Below are 27671 nucleotides of genomic sequence, written 5' to 3'. Positions count from 1 at the left end.
GGCCATGCCTGGTCCCCACAAATCAGAAAAATTCCCTTTGGTAACTGTATAGGCACAAGACTAGACCTGGATCTTTTTGGTGAAGTATAATTGCACCAAGATGTTGTGTTCTTATACACGCCCAGGATGGGATCCACATTCTAAAATTTTTTGGTATTGCTAGTAAAATTAAACCTAACACAAAAATCCATCTTTATAGATCCCAATAATTCTAACTCCTGTGGCTCTGTTGTCATTGTTGGCAACCATGAAATGATCAAATCCCATTTGTCAACTTTGCCATTACCCTTAACTAAGAGATTTGTTTTTAATGCATTTGGTACAGGCCATTGTGCCACATCTAATGGAACTCCCACTAAACAGGTAGAAAAAGGATTATCTGGAGTGCCCATTGATAAACATATTGTAGACTGATTGATTGCTTTGGCCAGTGTAACCCACATGTTTTGCTTGGGTTGTTGAAATTGCCTAAAACCATTTACCACAATCATTTGAAGCATCAACAGTATGACAAAATCCATTTTTTATTCCTGATAAAAAAAAAAATCCTTTACCAATGAGTCCAAAACACAAATCACTTTTTATAAACCTTCTTCACTCTTTTTTTTTTTATATGTCACTGACTTCTCAATGCCAAAATGTTCTGTTCTTCCAAGTTTCATTCCTGACACCTAAAACACCTTAGAAAGTTTCCACTGTAAGAAAACCACTATTCATCATCACATTTACAGCAAAATGCATGACATCACGGCCAACAGTTTTTACAGTCGTTGAGGCAACGGATTGAGGATGGAAAGGATGAGCCCAGCGGTCCGTGAGGGCCGGTGGTGTCGGCGCACGGTGTGGTGGAGGGGCACTCCGGAGAAACTTAACAGGCCCGGGAAGCGGCTGCGGATGGAAGGGGCGCGGGGGTTCTGTCTCACTCCGTGCTGTCCCCGGCGCCGCAGTCGGCACTACTCTCTCCTGCGTTTTCTCCTTCTTTGTCTCCCCTCGCGTGCCCGATGGTGCCCAGTCTAACACGGGGTCGCGCCCCCCGACTCTCCCCTGATCATCCTGCGCCGTACCCCCGCCCGACTCCGCCCACTCGGCATTCCCCGTCCGCATCCTCTGCAACTCGGCCCAGGGGTAACTCGGGCGACGGGGCTCGACTGGGAAGCAGCTCTCCCGCGGGGGCTCTGCTCCGGGGCCTTTTCGCCTCCTTGACTTTGTAAAATCTCTTGTGTAGAGGAGATTCCCCCCCCCCCCTTCCTCGCAGCACGCCCTGCTCGGCGACGGGCTGGGCACCGGGCTGGCTTTCAGCGGCGACGGGCTGTGTCTCGATGGTTTCTAGTCGCTCCAATTTCTTTAGTACTTCCTGCAGGAGCTTGTCCGTCTCTCTATCTGTCTCTTTCAGCTTCGGTGTAGCGGCTAACGCCTGGGCTGCAGCCATGACCACACGCTGTTCTCCTTGCATATCTTTTAAAGTATTTATCACATCTTTCCAAACGAGACCTAGATCTTTACTGATCTTGACTGATCTTACTATTTTCCTTATGGCCACTAATAGTGGCTTCTATTATAAAGAACAGTGAGGGATCTTTAAAGAAACCCTGCTCCCTAGCCCATTTAACGAGCTTTGCCACCGCCTTTTCGGCAACTACTTCCCCTCTCTTAGAGAGTATATGAAGTAGCAACATTTGTGTCGCTAAATATTCATCTTCCATTTTTCCGCGACACAGACGGGGGAAGGTAGCGACCCATCCTACCTCGGTCTGAGATCCCTGGTGCCGAGCTCCTCTGTCCGGCTCCCCTTCAGCCTTCCTCCATGGTGCAGCCGCGGAATCAACAGGCTGTTCGCATCCATCCACTTTGAGGCGATTCCACGTTTTCAGCGATCTGCATTCAGGCAATCCAGGTCCCTGTTCAGACGCCAATTGATGCACAGGAGCTTTCCGGAGTCAAAGATGTATCCTCATGGAGGTAGTCAGTGCTCATTTATTAGTAATACACACTGATATTTATACAATAGTACAGAATTCAGGTGATAGTAGCATAACATTTATTGGTTCCATCTGCAAAGCCATATGCTACTCGGCACAAGCTAATTGGTTAATTGCTAAAGCTCATACTTTTATTTTAAGCAAAATCTCAGCACAGCTGTGGTTAAAAATATCCTGCTTTTACTTCTCAGCTGCTCACTGTTTTCAGGCAGCCTCCTCCTGGCATGGGCCCAAGGTCAAGCTGACCTTGGTATCTATGTGAAAGCTTGGATTGTGCAAACATGCTTCTAACAAAACTCTATGTCCTGTATCAGCAAGAAACTTCTCTACGTCCCGTCACTTGTTACTTCGGAGGAGAGACCGATCCCCACCTCAGTACAACTTCCTTTCAGGTAGTTGTAGAGAGTGGTCATGTCTTTCCTCAGCATCCTTTTCTCCAGGCTGAACAGCCCCAGATCTCTCAGCCACTCCTCATCAAATTTGTTCTCCAGACCCTTCCCCAGCTCCATTGCCCATCTCTGGACACGCTCCAGCACCTAACATCTTTTTTGTAGTGAGAGACCCAAAAGGAGATGCTTTCCCTTGTTTGCCCCCACTTGTGTCTCTGAAGATGCTCTGTAATTCTGTATCAGAGTCCTTTTTATTTTATTGTTATTATTTTTATAAATGTTCTATCTCCTTTATTATTTATTATTTTAATATTTTTATTGGTTTATTATATTTTTTTATTCTTTTGCATAGTTACCTGGGACCAAACATCAGCTGGAGAGGGAGCCAGGGGAGCAGGGTGGCACCGTGCCCACACCAGCAGGTGAAGGACAGAGACAGAGACAGGTATCAATTGGAGCTGCCCCACCGTTACCCATGAATCTGGCCAAGCCATTGTGTCTGCCCATAGTAACAACACTCTTTGGCTTTGGCTTTGAGATTACGGGAGCTACTGGCAGACAAGTTCCATGCTGATCTGTGAGATATTGGAGAGCCTCAGATTAAATATCCATCTGTGTGCTTTCAACTTGCTGCTTTGCCCAAGCGGAGTGGTGGCTGTTGGAGCTGTTTGACTCTTTTGCAGCCTTTCCATGATGCAGGAATGTGGTGGGGGTAAGCAGGCACCAGACATCACCTCCTTGGAGGCTGATGGTGAGATGAGGAGAAGTTCAATGGAGCACAAAAAGAGGGTTAACCCTCTTGGAGTTTAATGGAGTGAGGGAAAAAAAGCAACAATTTCCCACTGCTGGGAAGGAGGGCATGGGAACAGGATCTGTGCCCCACGAGAACTATGAGCCTTCTGAGCTGGGAATAGCTGAGCACTCATGGCTCTGCACAGAGATAAGGTATTTAGTTTAGCAGAGCATCATGCACAAAAAAAAAATCCGACAAAAACACTTAAAGAATTATATATTTTACTTGAATTCAATGTACTGATAGGAGAGTCCAGCGCAGGACCACCAAGATGATCAGGGGGGACAGGAACATCTTTCATATGAGGAAAGGCTGCGGGAACTGGGGCTGTTTAGTCTAGAGAAGAGGAGACTGAGGGGGGATCTTATTAATAATTTATAAATATCTAAATGATGGATGTCAGGAGATTGGGGCATCCCTTTTTTCGATAGTATCTAGCAACAAGACAAGGGGTAATGAGATGAAGCTGGAACACAAAAAGTTCCATTTAAAAATAAGAAAAAGCTATTTTTCTATGAGGATGATGGAGCAGTAAAACAGGCTGCCCAGGGAGGTTGTGGAGTCTCATTCCTTGGAAGTCTTCAAGACCTACCTGGACACGTTCCTATGCGACCTGATCTAGGTGGACCTGCTTCTGCAGGGAGGTTGGACTAGATGATCTCTGAAGGTCCCTTCCAACTCCTACCATTGTATGATTCTATGATCCTAAGATTCTACGATTTTATATCTCAGTGTTCAGGTGCATCGTGAAAAAATAGCCATCGCCTTTACTCTGTAAATAAGTGGTGTGTGGTTTCTTCTGGCTCATTTTCACTCTGGACAGGCCAAGACTTTGGGTCTGTAGTGGGTCTGGGATGGTAGTGATTTTCCACAGCAGCTCTTGCAGTGCTGTGCTTACTGTTGGTATCAATATTATGACTACCGCTCGCACAGCATCAGGGCTGTCCCTCCAGCATTCCTTCCCCCACCTTCACCAATAGCTGTGGGTGGGCACAATCTTGGGAGGTACCATGGCCAGAACAGCTGATCCAGGCTGACCAAGGAGATATTCCATACAATATGACGTCAACTTAGTAATATAAACTGGGAGAGAAGAGCAGGAAGGGGAGGCAAGATTCATTTCTGGCCTTCCAAAAGCAACCGCTAAGCGTACCGAAGCCCTGCTTCTCGGGAGGTGGCTGGACATCGCTGCTGATGGGAAGTAGAGTAACAGCTTTATCTGCTTTTGCTTCACTTCCCGTGTGTGCGGCTTTGCTGCTTCTTTATTAAACTGCTTTTATCTTAACCCACGAGACTCCCATCTTATTTTCTCCCCTTCCCTGGCTTGCTGAGGAGGTCTGGGATAGAGCGGTGTGGTGGGCACCTGGCATCCAGCCAGGATCAAACTACCACAGGGTCCCAAGATCAGCTCCTGCTCCAGCACATGGTGTGGCCTCAGGGATGGCATTTTGTATTCCATCCTCTCCGCTGGAAAGTGGATGCCCTGTCTGATCATCTTCCAGTGGTGATGAGACTCAGCAAAGGTTCTTGTTCCCACAAGCTGGTGATGAGAAATGTAAGGAACATCCCTGGCTGAGCTGTCTACTAAAAGTTCAGACCAAGGGGCTTTGGGTGATTGGACCCATGCACATCTTGTGCATGAGGTGCAATGTGGAGGCAGTGTGGAGCAGAGGCTCTGTTAGGCTCTAGGTGGAGACTGCAGCCTGTGCAGCCTGCATGTATCTCTGGGATAGGTCCAGGTAACAGACTACCAGTGGGGTGGGCTCCCAGTTGCTCCCAGTTGGTAGGTGAGGATGCTGTGGGCCACACAGGGTGCTCTTTAGGCTTTGGTAGAAGAGGCAGCCTAAAAAAGGCCTCAAAATCCATTTATCCATTAACTGAGAGATGAGGAAATGCTTGAGGACTCCTCTCCATCCGCTATGCTGGAGGTAGGAGGACACTTCAGTGTTGAGATCCCCTCAGACCAGGCTGGACTGGCATCAGCTCTGGCTCTCTTTTTTCTCCTAAAAGACCCAAGGATGCAGGAGCATGTTCCTGCCAGCCCAGTGCCTCAGCCAACCTAAGGCACCCTCCTGCCAGATTATCTGCTGCTGCTTGCTCTGGCTTAAATCCAGCTCAGGCTGCTACAGCTGCTCTGAGATGGGGATTTCAGAATGCTGTGGAGCTGGAAGATCCCTGCTGCTGGTACCTGCAGCCACTCTGCTGTATCCCCAGCCCTGCTCTTAGCTGTTTCCCTTCGCCTTGCCTGGGGACAGAATTTTCAGAGACTCATTGGGACTCTGCAGTGCATCGCCCTGCCTAGGACCCATCCTGCAAACCACCATTCCCTCAGTCACTTCACTAGGAGATGAAGCATCCTTCTGGCAGAGGACATACCAAGGCCAGAGCAGACACAGGCACCAACGTCAGCCCAGAGCTGAGTTTTGGGTAGAAGAAGAGAGGGCAGCACCACTTTTTTTTCCTGGGATAGATTTTGTTTTGCCCATCCCTGGCATCACTCAGCCACGGGTGCACAGGATACAGGGGATGCTCTTGTGCCCACCAGCAGGAAATTCTTTTTTTTTAAAGACTTTCTATCTGAGTCACAAGAATTTGTACCAAAGTAGATTTCCAACTAAGTGGGCTTGATTGACATACTCAAGCACAGACTGCCCCACACAGATTTTGGCTGGTCTTTACAGCTGACCTGCTGTGGTGGCACAGGGATGGTCCTGTGGGACCTGCAGTGTGAATGTCACAGCATGGGCACCCTTAGCATCCCCCAGCTCTTAGTTTTTTCACTGCTGAATGTTTTTTGTGTGTACCTCTACTTTTCAATGGAGGTGAGGGTGATGGAGCACTGGAACGGGCTACCCAGAGGGGGTTATGGAGTCTCCTTCTCTGGAGGTCTTCAAGACCTACCTGGACATGTTCCTGTGCGACCTGATCTAGGTGGACCTGCTTGAGCATGGGGCTTGGACTAGATGATCTCTAAAGGTCCCTTCCAACCCCTAGCATTCTACGATTCTGTGATTTTTTGCTACAGGGCATCTCCATAAAACACCTTTACTAATTATACTAAGACATCATGCATAAATTTGCTTCTTAAAAATACATCTTTCTGTTCCTTAGAAGGACAGCTCTATCCCTGTGGTGTCATTTGTCAGAGATGACTCATAGGTTAGCTGACATGGTTGAGCCTGAGTCTTCCAGCTTTCCTGCCCCAAGATGGTTTAGCTGTGAGAGTTGTGATTGCTCTGCAGGACTGTGACCCCCCCATTCACACCATTCCTCTTCCATGGCTTTGGTATGGGTTTTCATCTGGCTGCTGTTTTTTGCTGCCATCAGCTAACCTTGATACACCATGGAGGCAGTGGTGAGCTCTTCCAGGAGAGAATGTGGACATTTGCATAGGCTGGCCATACCAGGTGCTCTGTGAAGTGATGGAAACTCCCTTATCATGCAGAGCACTCACCCCTTGGTGAGCTTCGTGAAGCTGATGTTCCAGGGCAGGAGCAGGTGTAACCGTGGCCCATAAGGTTTGGGAGCTCCACTTGTCTTAGGACAGGTTCACAAGGTGCGGTAATGCTCATTATTATTTTCCCCCTTCCTGCTGATCAGCACATATATCCCCATGTCCAATCTTATCCCCTCACCCCTAACTCCTTCCCCCTTGGGCATCCCCCAGCATAGCCCCTCTGCGCTGCCCACAGTCATACTTATCTCCCTCTGCCTCCATCCACCCATCCTTTGATGATAAATGTCACAGTTCAGGCCCAGCTGGCAAAAAAAGCACGACTCAGCCTCTTACTCACTAATCTCCCCATACACCCCCATCTTCCTTAGGATGGAGACCCCAGCAAGATGGAAGAAGAGTGCAGGGAGGGCTCATTGCCAATTACGGTTCCAGGCAAAACAGACTCAGCTACTTAACATAGGAAAGTAAGAAAAGTCCATAATGAACCTCTCAGGCGTGAGTACTTCCCAACAGCTACGGCTTCTGCTCACAAGCTCCTCCAGCATGGGACTCCTCTGTGGCCAGCAGCATTCTGGGCACCTTCTGCTGCAACTCCACCCTCCCACAAATGCTGCAACTTCCCTTCCATCCTTGACATGGGATCGTCTACGAACTGGCAACAAATCTCAGCTTCGCCACTCCTCTCCAGAGCTTGCAGGGAGAAAGTTGCCATCTCACTACGGGATGCAGGGGAGTCTCTGCTTCAGCACATCTCCTCCTCTCTTCCCTCACTGACCTTGAGGTCCGCATGGTTGCTTCTGTCTCCTCCAACTCCTTCCAACATCTCCCATAAAGAAAGGAAGAACAGGAAGAACTCTCCTCTTCTGGCTTCTTCTTCTTAAAAAGTGATCATGGAAGCACTCAATTGGCTCAGCCCCAGAGGTTGATCTGACTCAGAGCTGGGGAGAGTTTCATAGAATGATCATAGAATAGTAGGGGTTGGAAGGGATCAAACTGCTGAAGAGCAGCTCTGTGGAGAGTGACCTGGGAGTCCTGATTGATAATAAACTAACCATGATTCAGCAATGTGCCCTTGTGGCCAAGAAGGCCAATGACATTCTGGGATGCATCACGAAGAATGTGGCCAGCAGGTCAAAGAAGGTTCTACTCACCCTCTACTCTGCCCTGGTGAGGCCTCATCTGGAGTACTGTGTCCAGTTCTGGACTCCTCAGCTCAACAGGGACAGGGAACTTCTGGAGAGAGTCCAGCACAGGGCTAACAAGATGGTCAGGGGACTGGAACATCGCTCATATGAGGAAAGTCTGTGGGAACTAGGGCTGTTTAGTCTAGAAAAGAGGAGACTGAGGGGGAATCTTATTAATATTTACAAATATCTAAATGGTGGGTGTCAGGAGGTTGGGACATCCCATTTTTTCGATGGTATCTAGCAACAGGACAAGGGGTAATGGGAGGAAGCTGGAACACAAAAAGTTCCATTTAAACATAAGAATAAACTATTTCACTGTGAGGGTGATGGAGCACTGACACATGCTGCCCAGGGAGAGTGTCGAGTCTCCTTCCTTGGAGGTCTTCAAAACCCGTCTGGACGTGTTCCTGTGTGACCTGATCTAGGTGGACCTGCTTTTGTAGGGGCATTGACATAGATGATCTCTAAAGGTCCCTTCCAATCCATACCATTCTATGATTCTATGATACATGACTTTTAAATATCTCCAGGGATGAAGACTCCACCACCTCCCTGGTCAGCCTGTTCCAGTGTCTAACTATCCTGTCAGATAAGAAGTTCTTCCTAATATCCAATGTAAATCTCCTCTGGACAACTTGAGGCCATTTCATCTTTCCAGTTGTGGGTCGAGGCCTCACTGTCCCTCTCTCCATGACCGAGCCAGCAGTACTGATGCATGGGCTTAGTGCTTCACCATCTGCAGTCTCAGGCCTGAAGGGTTAAAGTAACAATGAAAGTTTTACAAGTCCAGGCTCCAGATGTTGCAGGCAGGAAGATGAAAGCAATCCCCTCTGCCTGGTTGTGGAGGTACTAAGCCCTTCGTAGACCATCCCAAAGAAGCAACCCTGCCTTCAGCCCTGCTTGGCTTGGTCTCCACACTGGAAGTGGTTCAGCCATGTAGCCACAGTCAGTGAGCAAGTCCCTGCATAAGGCCTTCCTCTCCCAATGCTCACTCTTGGTCAGTTATTAAAATCAGAAAATTCTGCAACCATGAAATTCATCACAGTTCCCCATGGTGTGATGAGTTGGAAAAATCAAACTGCAGGGCCTATGCTTCCAAGGGAAGGAGTAAATGCTAATTCCAGTGCTGGGACATCTCCAGGTGGTTGATTTTGTTGACACCAATGTTCCCCTTTGACTCCCATGGCTGCCTCAGTCAGGCATCCTGCCCACCCACTGCTCTGTGGGATCTCACCACCCTCCCAACTACCCAGGCTTCTGTCAAGATCAAGAGGGTTGGTTGCCCTTCTTTCACCTCCATAGGGCTGTAGCAAGTGCCTTGACACCAGGTTTCTGCTTTCATCCACTGGACCTCTTTTACAACAGCTCTATTTTCTGTTTTCCTCCTCTAGCAAACTGTCTGTTTTGGCTTCCCTTGTTGATGTGAGGTAAAATTTCTTTTCTGACCCACTTTCCACTGGAGGTTGGCTCTAAACTGAGCTAACAAGCTTCAGTAGGTGTGATACTGAGGGTCAGCTATGTCCCTTCACTAGTTGAATGATGGGACCATGAGTTGTCCTACTCTTCTTTCCAGGGTGCCTCGTGCAAAACAGATATCTTTGGGGCTAGACTGGGATTTTTTTCCCTAATTCTAAGAATATTCAGATTGCCATTCTCATATAGGCAGCTGTAGGGAATAACAGGGGACCTCTCAGCTGCCACAGAACAACTCCCTAGCTCCAGCTCCGGGTAGGCACCTGCCTCGGAACAACTTACATATTTTCTACAGGACAGAGGATATAAATATATCCATGGTAATGTCAATCCTAAGTAGTGCTGTTAGAGCAAAATTAATAGATCTTTGCAATATATGAGATTTTTTTTTTCCTTTTTCCCATGTATGTTGTAACCCTGGCAACTGACAGCACCTATATCATTGTCTGATGCCTCTTTGTTCCAATCTGATACAAAAAAAAAGACTGTGAATACTTCATCACCAGAGAAAGCTAATGAAACCAGCCAGATTTTACTCTCGGAGCTACTCTAACATCCAACAAGGCCTCAACCTCCTTCCCTTTAGCCCTAACCCTGTACAGATCACAGAATCTGACTACTACCTGCTGTTGGTAATGAAGATTGGTTCTGATGAGGTTACAGGAAGAAGTTCAAAAGCTATTAAAAAGGGCTTTAGGGCACTGGAGAGAATGCTAGATGGCTCGGGAGCACAAGTAGTGTTCTCCATCTCTCTCATGGCAGGGAGGAATGCTGAACAAATAGGGAAAATACACTGGGTTAACAGGTCGCTCAGAGACTGGTGCCACCAACACAACTTTGGGTTTTTTGACCATGATGATGCCTTGGGGAGGATGGGGAATGAGTCAGAGGTTGAGCATCATCCAAGTGAGACTGGGGTGGGAGCTCTGCACCAGTGGAAATCCATTTGAATGTGATTTTCCCATGTGGAAAACCGTGATCTCAAGATGGTGGAGTTTTACCTCTTTCCTTTGCAGTATATTAGCCATTATAGACACTAGATTTTATCAGCAGTTGACACTTGGAGTATATTTCATGTATGATTTAGCAGCAAAAAAGTTACATAATTTGACCCTTCTTTATTTCATTCTTCAATTACTACCCAGCAACATTGGGAAAACAGGTCTAACCGTGCTATAATTTATTGTGTTGCAGTGTATCATTAGAATATTTAGCACTGATTATGCTGGAACCATGCTCCAAAGCAAGAGTATAGTTATCTAAAACAACCTGATTTCAGACATCCCAAATTTCCAGAGAAATCTTTCTAGAAGGGGAGACACATCCTGCTGTCCACTGGAAATCAGGACTTCAGACTGTCTCAACCAGCTAATGTCTGAGCCTCTTAAAGAAATTAGATTTCTGTAAGATGATTTTCAAGGTGGGAAGAGCTAAATCATTTTGGAAGATATCCATGGATGCCCACGGAGCTGAGGGTGCTGAATTTAGGTGCTGTGGGCAGAGAGCAAGGAGGACATCATGTTGCTGTCCAGAAGTGCATCCATAATGCATCTTAATGCAGGAGTGCATCTTAATGCATCCCAGGAGGCATTAAGAGTATGGCTAGCAGGTCAAGGGAGGTTCTTCTCCCCCTCTACTCTGCTTTGTAAGGCCACATCTGGAGTACTGTGTCCAGTTTTGGGCTCCCCAGATCAAGAGAGAGTCCAGCAGAGCGCAACAATGATGATGATTGGACTGGAGCACCTCTCTGAAGAGGAAAGGCTATGAGATCTGGAACTGTTCAGCCTGAAGAAGAGAAGACTGAAAGGGGACCTTATCAACATTTATAAATACCTAAAGGGTGCGTGTCAAGAGGATGGGGCCAGTCTTTTTTCCGTGGTGCCCAGTAACGGGACAATGATTCTATGATTCTATAAGGGGTAACGGGCACAAGCTGGAACACAGGAAGTTCCAGTGGAACACAAGGAAAAACTTCTCCACTGGGAGGGTGAGGGAGCCCTGGCACAGGCTGCCCAGGGAGAGTGTGGAGTTTCCTCCTCTGAAGGTTTTCAAAATCTGCCTGGATGTGTTCCTTTGTGACCTGATTGAGGTGAACCTGCTTTAGGAGAGGGTTGTCCTGGATGATCTCTAGAAGTCCTTTCCAACCCCTACCATTCTGGGATTCTGTGAGTGACCTAGGCGCTGGATATAAGTGTTTTCCTTTGGGAAGGAGTTGGCTCTGCCCTTCCCCACAGCTCCTCTCCCCAAAGGCAGGTTGAGACTGTCGTTCTGCTCCTTAATCTGGGCATTATGGATCATCCAAATTTGACCAGATCAAGAGTGGTCACTGTGGTGGTTTACCCCAGTGTCTACCAAATCATAAAATCACTTCCCCTCCTAAACTGGACAGGAGAGAAAGAGAAATATAACAAACGACTTGTGAGTTGAGATAAGGATGGAGAGATCACTCAGCAATTAGCGTCATGGGCAAAACAGACTCAACTTAGGGAGAAAAAGTTTTGATTTATTAAAGGAACAATAAGAGAAGGGAGATGAAAAATAAAATTGTCTTAAAAAAACATCCCCCCACTCCTCCTCTTTCCAGGGCTCCCCTGCCTTCCCCCCTAGTGGTGCAGGGGATGGGGAATGGGGCTTGCGGTCAGTTCATTACAGATGAACTTTGCCACTGCTTCTTCTCAGGGGGAGGCCTCCTCACACTTCCCCATGGGAGACAGTCCCTCACAAACTTCTCCAGCGTGGGTCCTTCCCATGGGCTGCAGCTCCTCCGGCATGGGGCCTCCCACTGGGGCAGCTCCTCACATCCTGCCCCAACGTGGGTCATCAACCAGTAGAACAGTCCTTCAGGAACAGAATGCTCCAGCCTGGATCCCTCACGGGATCACAAGTCCTGACACCAAACCTGCTCTGGCGTGGGCACCTCCCCCACGGACTCCCAGGTCCTGCCAGGAACTTGCTCCAGGATGAGCTTCCCATGGAGTCAAAGCCTCCTTCAGGCATCTACTTGCTCCGACATGGAGTCCTCCATGGGCTGCATGTGGGTTGCTGCTTCCTGGTGGTTTTCCATGGACTGCAGGGGAACAACCTGCTTCACCATGGTCCTCACCCCATATCACACGGGAGCCTTTTCAGTGTCTAAGCACCCTCCTCCCCCTCCTTCTCCACTGACCTTGGTGTCTGTGGAGATGTTTTCACATTCTCACTCCCTATTGCTGCTGCAATTTTGCAACCACACAACAACTTCTCCTTCTCAAATACATTATTCACAGAGGCATTACCTCCATCACTAATTGGTCAGGCCTGGGTCAGGTGCAGTGTCCAGCTTAGAATTGACTGGCTCTAACCCTATGAGTTACAGGGAAAGCTTCTGGCAACTCTTTGTTTAAAGAAGCCACCCCTGTAGCGTGCCCCCCCCCCCAAAAAAAAAAAACCTGACCCAGGCAAAACCACTACAGCCACATAACTCCATGTCTGAAAAATTCCCTCCAGCTCTCGGGGTTTATGTGAGTATGTGTATGTAAGCCTGACTTTGTGCCAGCTATGGAGGGACTCAGGTAAATGACTGGTATCATCAGACAAAGTCTGTGGCCGGAGAGCGCAACACAGGCAGGACCATGTTGGATCAGGGTTATACCAGGTTAGCACTTTGCTTTGTGCCACTGCAGCATTTCAGAGCCCTAAAGATGGATTTTCAGCATCAGCAAACTCGAGCCAAGGGGGTTCCTTGCTTTAAACTCCAATCTCTATTTTAACCTTCAGTCTGATCCTACCCTGCATCTACCAGTCTTGGAGCTGAATAAGCTCTGAGCGTGAGTGAATATGAGGCAGTGCTCAGCATCCTTGTCATGTTCTTTTTTTTTTTTTTTTTGGATTGAATGAAACCTAAAATTAGCTCAGCAAGAGGTGAAACTGCCATAGTTTTGAAAAGCCATAGTTTTGCTGATTATTTCTCAACTTTCTTACTGTCAACAGCGTCACCCGATCTTTTGACAGATAAATGCAAGCAGAGAAATGCTCCGTGAGGTGTTTCAGCTCATGCTCCAGATGATGACTTTAATGTTTGACCTGGAAAGCCATGTCCAGTGAAAGATCCAGCCAGCTCCACAAATTTCCAGTCATGGCCGGGGCAGTCACATAGGACAAGGTGTAAAATGGGAGATGTGGAGGATATCCCAGGTTCAGCAGACTCTTGCTGCACCTCGCAAGTGATACAATAGCCCACCAGCTCTGAGCAACACATTCCAGTGTTTTACCACCCTCATTGTAAATAATTTCTTCCATCTATCGAGTCTGAATCTCCTCTCTTTGTGCTTAAAACCATCACCCCTTGTCCTATTGCTACAGGCCCTACTAAAAACTCTGTCCCCATCTTTCTTCTAAGTCCCTTTTAAGTAGTGGAAGGCTGCTCTAAGGTCTCCCAAGAGCCTTCTCTTCTCCTCGCTGAACACCTCCAACTCTCTCAGCCTGTCCTCACAGCAGAGGGGCTCCAGCCCTTGGATCATTTTTGTGGCCTTTATATATTTCAGAAAGCTGCTGTGAAGAGTGTTCCTTTAGGGGTACAGTATTTCCATTCTCTGCTTACAGCTCTCAGGCAGAGCAATGGTTTGTAAGCCTCTGAATCTCTCAAGTGAAAATGCTGAGAAACAGCAAGGTTAAATAATTTGGTCACATCTCATGGACCAATGAGTGGGGACAGGAACTCAGATCTCAGTTCAAGGGACCACATCATCTATGCTACAATTTGGATTCAGGGCTTTCACCACCTATATATGGTACATATTTCACAGAACAAGGTGAAAGCATCTGCAAAACATCTCTCAAATGCCAAGTCCTCTGGTGTGCCCATGTGGTTTGTTGCTACTTTGGTGTCATACATCAGGGAAGAACTATAATCTCATCCTGTTGCATTAAAAGAGGACAGAGTGGTTTGGCAGAAAACAAACCCTCATGCGTTCTAACTCTCCTCACCAAGGTTGGAGGTTAGGTGTGGCTAGGCTTAAATTCTGAGTGATGCCCAATTTGCCACAATCAGTCCAGGCACACTCACCTCCTGTGAACTATCATGACTCTGGATTCACTGATAGTGGGCTGCACCTTCAGTCCAGTCGTGCTCATGAAATAGCATGGCCACACTCCAGGATATGGTCACATTTAGTGAGAAACTGTGACAACTGGCTACTTAAACAGTGCAGTTTTATTCATGCAAAAGATATACAGGTTCTTTTGAGCAAGTATCTGTTGGGACAACGCAGGCAGAAAGCAGCCATCTATGAGAGGTGGAAACAGGGGCTGGCTTCTTGGGAAGACTATAGGAACATTGCCAGGGCATGCAGGGGTGCAACTAGGAAGGCTAGAGCCCTCCTAGAATTAAATTTAGCCAGGGATGTTAAGGACAGTAATAAGGCAATTTTCAAGTACATCAGCAGCAGAAGGATGGCAAGGGGGAATGTGGGTCCACTGCTAAACACAGAGGGTGCCCTGGTATCTGAGGATGTAGAGAAGGCCAAAGTACTGAATGCCTTCTTTGCTTCAGTCTTTAGGGTCAAGGCTGACCCTTGGGAAGCCCAGTCCGGCAAGGATAATAGGATGGCCAGGACAGCAGAGGACTTGCCCTGGTTGGAAGAGGAAGACTTGTTGGCCAAGCTTAAGGCTCATAAGTCAATGGGTCCTCATGGGATGCATTTTAGAGTGCTGAGGGAGCTGACTGATGCGATTGTTAAGCCGCTCTCCATTTTTGAACAATCATGGAGGACAGGCAAAGTGCCTAAGGACTGGAGAAAGGCCAATGTCATGCCAGTCTTCAAAAAGGGCAGGAAGGACGACCCAGGAAACTACAGGCCCGTCAGCCTCACCTCCATCCCTGGAAAGGTGATGGAACCTGAATGTTATCACTGAACATATGAAGGATAAGATGGTTATGAAGGGGAGTCAACATGGCTTCACCAAGGGGAAATCCTGTTTGACCAACCTGACAGTCTTCTATGAGTGCATAACCGGCTGGCTAGATGAGGGGAGAGCAGCGGATGTCATCTACCTTGACTTCAGCAAGGCTTTTGACACTGTCTCCCATTACATCCTCATCAGAAAGCTCAAGCAGTGCGACTTGGATGAGTGGACGGTGAGGTTGGAACGAGAGCTGGCTGAATGACAGAGCCCAGAGGGTGGTGATCAATGGCACAGAATCGAGATGGAGGCCTGTGGCCAGTGGAGTTCCACAGGGATTGGTTCAGTCTTGTTCAACATCTTCATCAGCTATCTGGATGAGGGGACAGAGTGTACCCTCAGCAAGTTTGCTGATGACACCAAACTGGGAGGACTGGCTGATTCCCCAGAAGGCTGTGCTGCCATTCAGCAGGATCTCGACCGGCTTGAGAGTTGGGCAGAGAGAAACCTCATGAGGTTCAACAAGGACAAGTGCAGAGTCCTGCATCTGGGAAGGAACAACCCCACGCACCAGTACAGGCTGGGGGTCGAACTGCTAAAGAGCAGCTCTGCAGAGAGAGACCTGGGAGTCCTGATTGATAATAAGCTAAATATGAGCCAGCAATGTGCCCTCATGGCCAAGAAGGCCAATGGCATTCTGGGATGCATCAAGAAGAGTGTGGCCAGCAGGTCAAGGGAGGTTCTTCTCCCTCTCTACTCTGCCCTGGTGAGGCTTCATCTGGAGTCCTGTGTCCAGTTCTGGTGTCCTCAGCTCAACAGGGACAGGGAAGTGCTGGAGAGAGTCCAGCGCAGGGCCACCAAGATGACTGGGAGAAAGCAAACATCTTTCATATGAGGAAAGGCTGCGTGAACTGGGACTGTTTAGTCTGGAGAAGAGGAGTTTGAGGGGAGATCTTATTAACATTTTTAAATATCTAAAAGGTGAGTGTCAGGAGGTTGAGACATCTCTTTTTTCTGTTGTAGCTAGCAACAGGACAAGGGGTAATGGGATGAAGCTGGAACACAAAAAGTTCCACTTTAATATAAGAAAAAACTATTTCACTGTGAGGGTGACGGACCAGTGGATCAGGCTGCCTAGAGGAGTTGTGGAGGCTCCTTCTTTAGAGGTCACATTTTTCTATGTGATCTGATCTTGGTGAACCTGCTTCTGCAGGGGGGGGTTGGACTAGATGAGCTCTAAAGGTCCCTTCCAACCCCTACCATTCTATGATTCTATGATTCTTACGGAGTGCCGGTGATAGTGACTGTCTGCAGAAGAAAGCACATGAAAAAAATAGATATATAAATAATATAGCATGTGAAGTTACAAAGTACAGCCTGGCTATAAAAAGTTAAAAAGCAATTACTCAGTTTAAGTCTCACCCAAGGCGTACCAAGGATGGGGAGGAAGATAGGCTCAGTCCGTTGGTTTATCCCCTGGGCCAGAGGCAGTCTGCGAGGAAGGTTCCCTGTCTTGTTCGTGATGGTGTCTTTCCCCCAACACCCTGCTTTTCTTTAAACATTTTATACCTTTTTTCATCTTCAAGGTGGAGTTTGAGTGACTTTAATCATAAATACCTTTATTACGATTGGTCTAAAATTCTCTCACCTCGCATTTAAAGGTAAAGCTTACAAAAAATTCAGGACGTATGTTGCCGCCACTGGCAACACCACCAGGCCGCCTGCACGGATTACTCAGACCCCTCGCTGAGGGGACAAGGATCACCACACACTCAGCATTGATGATACTTTATTCCAATCCCTGGTTTACACCATGTGCTTGTATCTGCTACCACCAGCACCTCCTCTCACTCCACCCCGTGCCCACCTCTTCTGTACCTTCCACCTCTCACGTTACAACCCGAGATCTTCCGGACACCTACCACAGACACAGATGCAAGGAGGAGTGGTCACACCTCAGAGGTGAGTAGCCTTTGGGATGGAGGTGTGTTTTAGTATTAAAATGACATTAAAACGAGCAAAGTCTGCACTAAGATTTGTCAAGATCTGTCAAGATTTGACAGACCATTGGCTCAGGTTACCAAAAGTGGTGGACCTTATCAGTTCTAGAGGATCATCTCATTCCTGTGTATTGTCACACTCTGCTCCATGCTCCAGGAAATTGTTTTGTTGTGAATTCCTCATATAGCAGCAGCAGCTGTATCCACCCTGTAAGTCTTGATTTTATACCTTTCCTTAATTGGTGAACAATACCAATTTTTAATATAAGTTTTAATTTCCAGGCCACTTAGTTAATTATGCCACACATTTTCTGAGTAAAGACTTATGCCTAGTTGGCAGGACAATGACTTGGAGGTGGGAGAAGTATGAGTGAGCCCAATATTTCCTATGTTTAGGTTATTCCAGAAGAAAAGCCAACTTCTCAGCCAGCTGACCATAACCTTAGCGTGGTCATTGACCTGGCGGCTCCTAGACTTGGAGGGATCTTTCTAATCCCAGGTCCCTGTTGCCTCCACAGCCCTCCTCCTGCAGATAAACACTACAAAAGCTCAGAGGGGTCGATGGTCAGTTTTACAATAAAGTCATCTGCTTCATCCTTCATCTATAGAGCCTTTGATGGTGTATTGCCCAGGTGAGTGTTGAGGACACGGGCAGGAAAGCTCTTTCTTGAGTTTCTGATGCAAGGCATCAATGTCAGCTTGGCTGCTGGACCACAAAGGCATGATGTGTTTATTGGATATTACAAGTCTGCTGACACAGTATGGAAAGGAAATGAGCCAAATTGTTGTGTAGATGACGTTATCCCAACATCTGCTCTTCCAGGTATCTCTTAGTGCCTGTCAAGCAAGACAGAGTAGGTGCATCCATCATGCCTTCAACCTTCGATGACTCCCTCATACATGACCAAAAGCCATTTTGAAGCTGGTCCATGGGCTCAGTAAGAGAAATCCAACTGAAGGTGAAGTCCACTCAGAGCAAAGCAAATACTGTATTTCAATAAATCCCTCTGACTTAGGCAGATCTCCGTTGACCAGAAAGGCACAGTGATGATCGAACCTGGTCCGGATGCTCGTGAAGGCTGATTTTGGCTATGACCATTAACCATATGAAGGACAGAAGTCACATTCCTGAGGTCTGGGCACCATGACAAGGAGGGAGCTTACAAGCCCATCTGGACCTTCTACTTCTCCATATCCTTCAGTCTCCAAGACTCTTGGTGGTTTCCATTCAAGGCCCCTCTCCACAAAATGCAGGAACCAGCTGTAGGGACCTTCTCCCTGGCAGAGGATGTGTGTAAGTAGGATGTGACACAGTGGAGTAGTCAATGCCAGATGGCAGGGTGAGCAGGGCAAAAGGAAAAATAATTGGTATTTCCAGAAGCACAGCAGATGAACAGGGCAAGAAATAGTTGAGGAAAACCCACTGAGGACAGGCTCTCCCCTCTTCTCAAATCTTCCTCCTGGCCTGGAGGCATGAGCCACCCATATCCCAGCACAGAGCAGAAACTTGTCCTCTCCTGGTATCTCAGGGTCTGGGAGAGCGTCCAATGGGAGCTGGATCCCCCTAGTATGGGGGTTCTTTCAAGCTGAAATGATGAAAAACAGGAATAATAACAAAAATAACCCCAGCAGATATGGGGCAGTGAGTTGGGCATCCCTATGTAACCCTCTCATCCCACGCAGTATTCGCTTAGAGCAGTATCTCTCCTGCCTGCCCCATCCTCATCACTAAAAAAGCCACTTGGCACAGCCTGGGATCAAGTGTACATTTTTATTTTTAAATGGAACATAAACTCCTTTAGAAAAAACATTCATCTGGATGATAACATCCATAGAAAAAAACACCAGTGTTGTGGCCTTTTTTTGTTTGTTTCTTTTTTTAATTTGGCATTTGTTATTTGCATTTATATTAAAGTGCATATTTCTTTTTTTTCTCGTTTATACACATTGCACAATATATAAATAATGATGCTAATAAAACGTCTTTATATTTACAAGTAATAATATATTTATATATAACATAAAATACATTTTTTTCTTTAATAAATCTCAGAGGGTTTTTTTAAGGAGTCCTTTTTTTTGTATGTGTTTTATTTCCAAAGACTTACAATGCTTAAGTTCCAATGAAAATTCTCTCTTGTTCATTTAAACCTTTATATTTAGAAAAATAGCTTATGTTAAGGTCTAAACATGCTCATTGAGCTAAGAACAGTGTAAAAGTATCATACTTGTGTATGAATTCAATAAGAAATAAAAGCATAATTGCATTTCCAGATAGGATGGTACTGGGATAACGTGATCTATGCAAGTTATGAGAGACCAACTATCGTGAACACTTTTCATTTGTTTTCCCATTTGTTTTTCTTTTTTTTTGTTTTGGTTTTAGGCTTAGGCTTTTGTCACTTTGCATCTCAGTTCAAACTATAAAGCATAGCCCATGCATGAGGTTTCTCTGTTGTCATTTTCTCCCCTTGCATCAATCCTTGACTATAAAGCAAAAAAATTTAAAAAAAAAAAACAACGAAACAAAAAAAAAAGCTGAACACAGTGACAAGACGTGACCCCAGCAACTAGAAAAATAAAATAAAAATTAAAAGGTTGGATAAAGACCTGATTGGGAAGGTTTTGCACCATATTTTGGTTAGAGCTGCTGGGGAAGTAGTCTCGGCATCACTGTCACCAGGGATGGCTGGTGGCAAGGTAGTATCTTCTTGTTTTATCAGAGAGAAGGAGTTGTAACACATAAGAAGTGGCTTCTGAATCCACTGATCACATAAGTTAATCCTTTCAGAGGCATGAAAGAATTATCATACGTGATCCATCCCCGTGCACTCTTCTCTCACCCCTCAGAGTTACTGGTCATTCATACTTTTTAAAAATAGAGATTTTTGTCAAAATGCCCAAGGCAAAAAAAAAATCTTTCCATAAGCTATTTCTCAAAACAGAGAGGAAAACAAAAAAAACAAAACCAAACAAAAAAGTTTGCATGAGAAGCAAGCACTGAGAAGGAAATAATAGCAGCAAAGTAGTGTAAAAGTCCACTCTGTCTAGAGTCATCAGTTATTAAAAATAACCTCCAACCAGCATGGGCAACTGCTGATAAACTGTCTGGTGTAGAACTGGCCCCAACCTTTCACAAAGCTGATCTGAACAGTAAATCCAGTCCATGGTTGCTGCATGAACTCATGGTCATTGGGTCTCTGCAAGCTGTACGCCTTCTCATAGTTAAAAGCCTTGATGGAAAAACCTGGAAACACTTTGTGAACCAGCAGTGTCCTGGAGTCAGGATTATCCAGGGTGGCTGACTTGATGAAGATGGGGTAACTGCTGCGGTTGTATACCCATACGCCATCTACTTCCTTGGTGAGTTGGATGCCATAGCCAATCTTGCTGCGGACCTTCTGCACCAGTTGGCTTTTGTTGTCAGAGTTGAGCTGTCCGAGACAGAAACCATTCCCCTGAGGTAGATCATAGAAGATATTCAGGGAGGGCTCTTGGACAGAGTACAGCCGACCCACACGCATCTTCTCTTCCCAGTATGCCACCACGCACCAGTGTGACCGATCTCCTGGCTCCTGAAGAACTGGGGAATCTACAGAACAAGGGAAAAAAGGAAAAAAAAGGAGAAATTGAGCACTGTAGAGGGTAATAAGACCCAAAAGCCATGTAATGTTGGCAGGTCCTTGCCTGCCCACATCTTCATGATGCTCTCCATGCAGACACCAATGCATATAGCACAGAATAGTAGAATCATATAATCATAGAATTGTTTGGTTGGAAAGGACCTTTAAGATCATCAAGTCCAACCACTAACCTAAGCCAAGCCCACCACTAAACCATGACCCTCAGCACCTCATATTACAGAATCAGAGAATCACAGAATCTTAAGGGTTGGAAGGGACCTCGAAAGTCCACTCCCACTGCCAGAGCAGGACCACCTAGAGTAGATCACACAGGAACTCGTCCAGGTGGGTTTTGAATGTCTCCGGGGAAGGAAACTCAACAACCCATCTGGGCAGCCCATTCCCGTGCTCTGTCACCCTCACAGTGAAGAAGTTTTTCCTTATGTTTCTTTGGAACCTCTTATGTTCCAACTTGTACACATTGCCCCTTGTCCTATCATTGGACATCATTGAGAAGAACCCAGCTCCATCCTCCTGACACCAGCCCTTTACGTACTTGTCACCCCTCAGTCTCCTCCAACCTAAAGAGCTCCAGCTCCTTCAGTTTTTCATCATAAGGGAGATGCTCTACTCCCTTAATCATCTTGATGGCCCTGCACTGAACTCTCTCCAGCAGCTCCCTATCCTTGAACTGAGGGACCCAGAACTGGACACAATATTCCAGATGCTGTCTCACGAGGACAGAGTAAAGGGGGAGGAGAACCTCTCTTGACCTACTAAGCATACCCCTTCTAATACAACCCAGGATGCTATTGGCCTTTTTGGCCACAAGGGCACATTGCTGGGTCATGGTCATCCTGCTCTGCACTATGACCTGGCTAAGCGTTCATAGCAACATTGCTTTTCAATCCTTCGATGACGGCTCTTCCTATCCTCATCTACACAGCTTTTCAATATCTCCAGGGATGGGGACTCCACCACCTCCCTGGGCAGCCTGTTCCAGTGTTTAACATCCTCTCACTGAAAAAGTTCTTCCTAATCTCCAAGTCAAATCTCCCCTGGTGCAACTTGAGGCCAGTTCCTCTTGCCTATCACTTGTTACTTAGGAGAAGAGATTGATCCCTACCTCACTGCAACCTCCTTTCAGGTAGTTGTAGATAATGATCATGTCTTCCCTCAGTCTCTTCTCCAGACTAAACAACCCCAGTTATCTCAGCCTTTCCTCATAAGATTTGTTCTCCAGACCCTTCACCCTAAGCCATGTGGTTAAGGTCACTATGAAGACCATTTAAGTTGACTCAGGTTTGGAGGGTTCCCATGCTAGCTCTGGTTGGAGTTATGGGTCTTAAATTACCAAGTCCACCTTCAGAAGTGACGGAGCAGTGGAACAGGCTGCCCAGGGGGGTTGTGGAGTCTCCTTCCTTGGAGATCTTCAAGACCTGCCTGGACATGTTCCTATGTGACCTGATCTAGGTGAACCTGCTTCTGCAGGGGGGTTGGACTAGATGATCTCTAAAGGTCCCTTCCAACCCCTACCATTCTAAACCATCCAAACCCTCTTATTTGAACTAACCAATGGATCCATTTCCATAACTATCTGTTGTGAACAGATGAAAAAAAAAAAAATAAAAGGAGGTGCTGCTAAGAAAAGCACATTTAAGGTCACCCATGGGTGATAGGCCTTTTCCCTGCCTGCAGGCAGAGTCTGGGTGGTGGAGAGGATGAAGGCGTCTGACAAAGTCCTAATCCACATGGGAAGTGCTGTCAGACAGCAGCAGGATGGGGATCACAAATCTTGCACTTGTTAACAAAAATACCTTCAAAAACTAAAAAGAACCCGTCAAAAAGTCCTTTCTGCAGCCCTTCTTTTTACTCCCTTGTCTGTAGCTACTCTGTGCGAGCAGCGAGGATATGACAGAGGAGGAAAAAATAAGGGGAGGGGGCTGAGAAATGTGAAAAGTCTCCTTTTCCTGAAAGAGGATCCCTGGCAGCCTGGCGCTGCTCAGCCTCCATAGGTATGTGAAGACCTGGGAACTATAACTCTATAACTCTCCATCTCTATAACTGTATTTAAATAAAAAATCAAGCTGGGAAGGTGAGTTAGTGAGTGCTACTGAAATAATCCCTTGAACCATAAGAGCAGCTATGAGACTGGGGATGGCAGGTGAGTTGCCACCCCAAAGCTCTCCTTGCATCACCTTGGCAGCCCACCAAAACACCCCACTCACAGCAGGAGCAATGGCAGAGGCATGCTAGCTGCCCCCTTTTCTGTAGTTTTTGCTATTAATCAGCCCCACTGAAGGAGTTTTTCTCCCGTCTCCAAGTCATGCTTCAAACCCTGCACTGTTTTAATTAAAAAAACAAAACAAAACAAAACAGCCCAGTCACACACTTTAATTTCCTCATTCCTATGCCAGTGAGGAAAATATTTCTCCAGTTGCTGGAGGCAGCTACTAAAAATGGGCCTGACTGTATATGCCCCAAAATAGGGACCCTTGCTCCTGGGTGAACCCCCTGGATGGGGGTTCCGATGGCAGGGGCAGTGGCCAGCATCCACTGAGGTGTGCCCCAGTCCTTACATCTCCCCTTTTCAGTGCCTCCCAGACTTTGTTGGGGACAACTTTATATCCTATTGAAACCTGTCACTGTGCGAGGGACCAAGGGTGGATGGGGTGGATGGTGCTTCCCCCACCCACCCGGGAGATAGAGGAATTTGGGGAGAGATGCTCAAACACAGAGAAATCTGGGGGGAATGTTCCTGGATGCAGGGGGAAGGGATGCTCTTGGATCTGGGGGAAGGAGGTGGGGGGAAGAACGCTCTTGGATCCATCTCCATCTCAAACACCCATCACCTCCCCTCTGCCACACCCTCCCCACCAGCAATGCTCAGAGCTTCTGGGTTTTTTTTATTTTATAGGGAATTTTGGTGTAACAGCCATCAAATGCAATTCCTATAGGTTTGTATTTATTTGAACAAAATAAAAACAGTCCTTTCAGAAAGAGGCAGGGAAAAAACAAGACTTTTTCACCTGATATTTGTGCTTGCATTAGTGAAGATTACTTAATAAGCAGCTCTTACAAAGAGTTATTTAATTGTCAGTGCATTAAAAAAAAAACAAAACAAACTTAACACCTCCCCCAAAAAAGCAAACCCAATAAAAACTGCCTTGGTTATGCATAAACAGACCTTTATGGAGGGCTGGAAGTTTATGAATGAATCCCACTAACTTTTTCAATGACATGGGGTGACTAGACCTAAAGGACAAGTCTTGGGTAATTCAGGATTTATTTTAAGAATCCAATGCCAGCACACAGTATAAATATGCCAGAGTCGGTTTCATTTGCAAGCTTCAGCTGATGACAGGATGTCTAGTCAAAAAGCCATAAGAATCTAAGGGTTGAGCTTGGATAAACATTATCAGGCCTCCCTGCCAGCTGTCACCAAAGCCACTTTTCATGGTTGTTGGGGATCCCAGTGGAGCCTCCCTGCTTCCACCCACCCCCTGACTCTGGCATCCACTAGGAAAAGAGGTGGGAAAAGCCGGCAGTATCACTCAGATGGTGGAGGCAGGAGAGAAGGTTGCACGAGAGGAGGAAAAAATGACACAGAAATGCTTTCTACAGTGATGGAGATGGCGCTTTTTTTCCCCAAAAAGACTTGTTTGGTGGCAATGACCATGGCTCTAGGCAAATAAAGCAAGTAGGTGAATTTTGCCCCAAAATGCCCCACTGGGTTCATCTGGATTCACCATCCAACTCCCATTGACATACACAAAAACCCAGATCCCAGGAAATTTGCAGCCACTATCACCCACAACACATCCTCGTGTGACAGACCAAAAAGGGCTGAGAAATGTTTTGGGATTATTGTTTTGAGTTAAAAGTCTCATTTTTACAAGCTCCTTGGAGTAAACACATCCCTTTCTAAACACCTGGAAAACTCCCAGCAAACTGGGAACATTTCTATATTCCAGCAAGCAATGCTAATGTTTAATGCTATAAACATATCCACTACTATTTCGTTGTTAAGTATCCTTGTATTTGCTGCTATCACTGCTTTATTATTTTTCCATGATTTGCACTACAGCCTGCCCAGGATCTCCCATCAGGCTTCCCCCAGTACACTGTGCAAGCTCATTGTGAAAAAAAAAAAAAAAAACCCAACCAAAACTGAAAATAAAGTGAGGATCCCCTCAGGTATTTAGAGAATTAGTCATATTGACCACTTATAGCAGGAACTATGGAGAATAGCCATTCAAAGCTGAGCACATTTCTGCATGAAGGGGAGAAATTAAGGCAATATTTTGATACCCTAAAGTCTTTGGGGTAACATTTTTCTAAAATTTGGTGCAAATGGTTCATCACTGGTGATGCCCCAGCACAACCAAGTTATTCAAGATCACATTTCCACTGGAAAACTGGTTTTTCCCATCTTTTTTTCCTGAGGGGCTGCCCTGGCTTTTACCAGTACATCCCTTGGCAAGGAAGGAGTGTCCTCCACAAAAGCATCATCCCAGCTCCCTCCCAACATATCAACCAGCCTGAGAGACCACAAGGTTTCCCACTACCTGTCTTGACCCTCACAAACATAGACTTTTGCTCAAAATTGTTCACTAAAAGGCCACAGACAGGATTTCTTTAGTTGCTCATGTGCTCAGGGCATCATCCTGCTCCACAGAGGAATGCTGCAGAAAATTGCTACATCCATACAGGAATTCTGGAGTATGGGACACCAGAGCAATAACCTCCAAAAATTAAAAGCTGCTGAAACCAGTGAGGTCCAGATGAAGGTGATGTTGGGAGATTCACACCATAGAAACATCCAAATTTATCAGTAATGGCCCCACACTTGATTGTTCCAAGCTGTGGCAGGATGACACACATCTTGCATCACTTAGGAGTGGCAGAACATTTCTAGCATGGCTTTTCTCCTTGACACAATGAACACTTTTAAGATGATGAAACTATGGCATTTGTATTTTTTCTTTCCGAGTTCCGTCAGTTTTGTTAGGAGTTTGGGAAGAAAAAAGTTCTTTTTTCATTCAGGAAGAATTCAGAAAAAATTAATTTTAAAACAATCAAAACCAAGAAAAATAACCTCATTGCAGCTCCTGGCCAGCTTTGGGATCTCAGTCTTGTCATGGTGCCAAGTTCATGAACATAGAGGGGATCTTTTGTTTTGCTTTGTTTTTTTTTGACATAGCTAAAGATTTTTTTTGTAATAAACCAACCTCTAAAGAAAACAGCCAGTTTAGCACACACTGAGCTATCTCACCCGCTGGGGCTACTCCCATCTGATCAAGTCAAGAGCTATCTAAATTGTCACTGATGTCTGCCATGGTAATAACTCCTTGAAAATGGGAATACAACTGCATTCCTGATTATGTTTTAAAATGCCTGTAATTTGATCTTTCCTCATCCATATTAGTATTTGATACAAATTAAATTATCCAACTCATAGTGTTTCAAACTATATATTTATACAAAGATTTATAGATTATTTTTTTAAGAGCAGCCTTGACCCAAAACATCTTCTCATGCTCTTCCTAAACTTCTCACCATCACACTCCCTTCCTCTCCCTCATTCTCCTGATCCCTGGGGCTGGATTTCCCACCAAACACCAAGCCTGATGCAACACTCCTCCTGGCATTATCCCTGATGCAATACTCACCATGGTATCACCTTCCTCAAACTGCTAAAAAAAAATCTCATCTTCAGAGAATCCCAGAATGGTTTGGGTTGGAAGAGACCTTCAAAGGTCATATAGTCTAATCCTCCTGCAGGGACATCTTTAACTAGAGCAGATTGCTCAGGTTTTGTGGTATTTTCACCTGGGCCGCTTGCATGCACAACCGATAATCTAACAACAATGGATAACAGCAACAGAAAAAATAATGTAGACGTACACCAAGAAATCATAGCACTGAAAGGAGATTGGTCTTATGGATCTTTCTTAGAAGAACCAGGACCCAGACGTGAGCTCCTGGGGAAGCAAGGAGACCTGGAGGGGTGGTGAGATCCCTGTCTGGCTTCCCAAGAGGCAGCTTGCTGCTGGAAAATGAGTGCTTTAGGCAACATCAATGAGCAGATGAACCTATGGTCCTGTATCCTTTATCCCTCAAAAAACATGGAGGGCATCTGTGCTTAAAAAAAAAAAAAAATGGCTGGACTGGTGTCAGCACAACATATCATCTGTCTGGGGCCAAGGCTGAAACCGAGCTCAACATGTCTTGTGCCCACTAATCTCTCTTGGCTGACCTTAAGTGGCATTTGCAAGATCAGGGCAGAGTCATGCCCCCCATTTTCTCCTGCTCATCAAGATGGAAGAGATGGAGACACAAACCCCCAGAGCTTTGTTGAGGGTCCTCAGGGCAGCTCGTGGCACTCAGTTGCAGTTTTGCCCCTTGTATTACAGGCAAGTGTGGGTTTTGCAGGATCTCAGGAAAAACACTCCCCGAACTTTTACTTGAGAAGTGAACGGGTATTAATTACATTAAGGTGAGGAGAACACCAAGTGTGATGTGCAATCACAGTGCATCAAAGCAATGAAAAACGAGCACCAAAAAGGGAAATTTTACTTCCTTTCTAGTCTCTTGGGTAATTTACAGGCTACTTAGACAGGAGAATAAATGAAAAAAAAAAAAACCAACAAAAAATCCTTCAAAGACAGATTTACAGGTATGATTTGTAAAAGTAAAGAAAAAAATTCTTCCAAATTAAAAGATATATCCTGCTGCAGAAAAGAGTCTTTGTGCCTTTAATGGAGTTTATGGGCAGCCCAGAGATACCACCCATGGCAATGTTTGCCCCAAACCTTTTATATCTCCCTGTACACAAGGACTAGACAGCTTCAGCTTCCTCAGCCTCACCTCCTTTTGAATGGCTGGGA

General features: G+C 46.1%; 1 protein-coding gene across 2 annotated transcripts in view; it reads right to left on the bottom strand.

Moving 5' to 3' along the window:
- Nucleotides 1-19211: 19211 nt before the first annotated feature.
- LOC104563486 (mothers against decapentaplegic homolog 7) overlaps nucleotides 19212-27671 on the bottom strand; it is a 47928-nt gene continuing 39468 nt past the window's right edge. For both annotated transcript variants that reach the window (XM_062016844.1, XM_062016845.1), the window contains exon 4: nucleotides 19212-20750. In XM_062016844.1, coding sequence (XP_061872828.1) covers nucleotides 20215-20750 — 536 coding nt within the window. In that variant the 3' untranslated portion in view covers nucleotides 19212-20214. The remainder of the gene's footprint in view (nucleotides 20751-27671) is intronic.

Source organism: Colius striatus, chromosome W, assembly GCF_028858725.1.
Source record: "Colius striatus isolate bColStr4 chromosome W, bColStr4.1.hap1, whole genome shotgun sequence".
NCBI classification, from domain to species: domain Eukaryota; kingdom Metazoa; phylum Chordata; class Aves; order Coliiformes; family Coliidae; genus Colius; species Colius striatus.
This window is presented reverse-complemented; position numbering and strand designations above follow the sequence as displayed.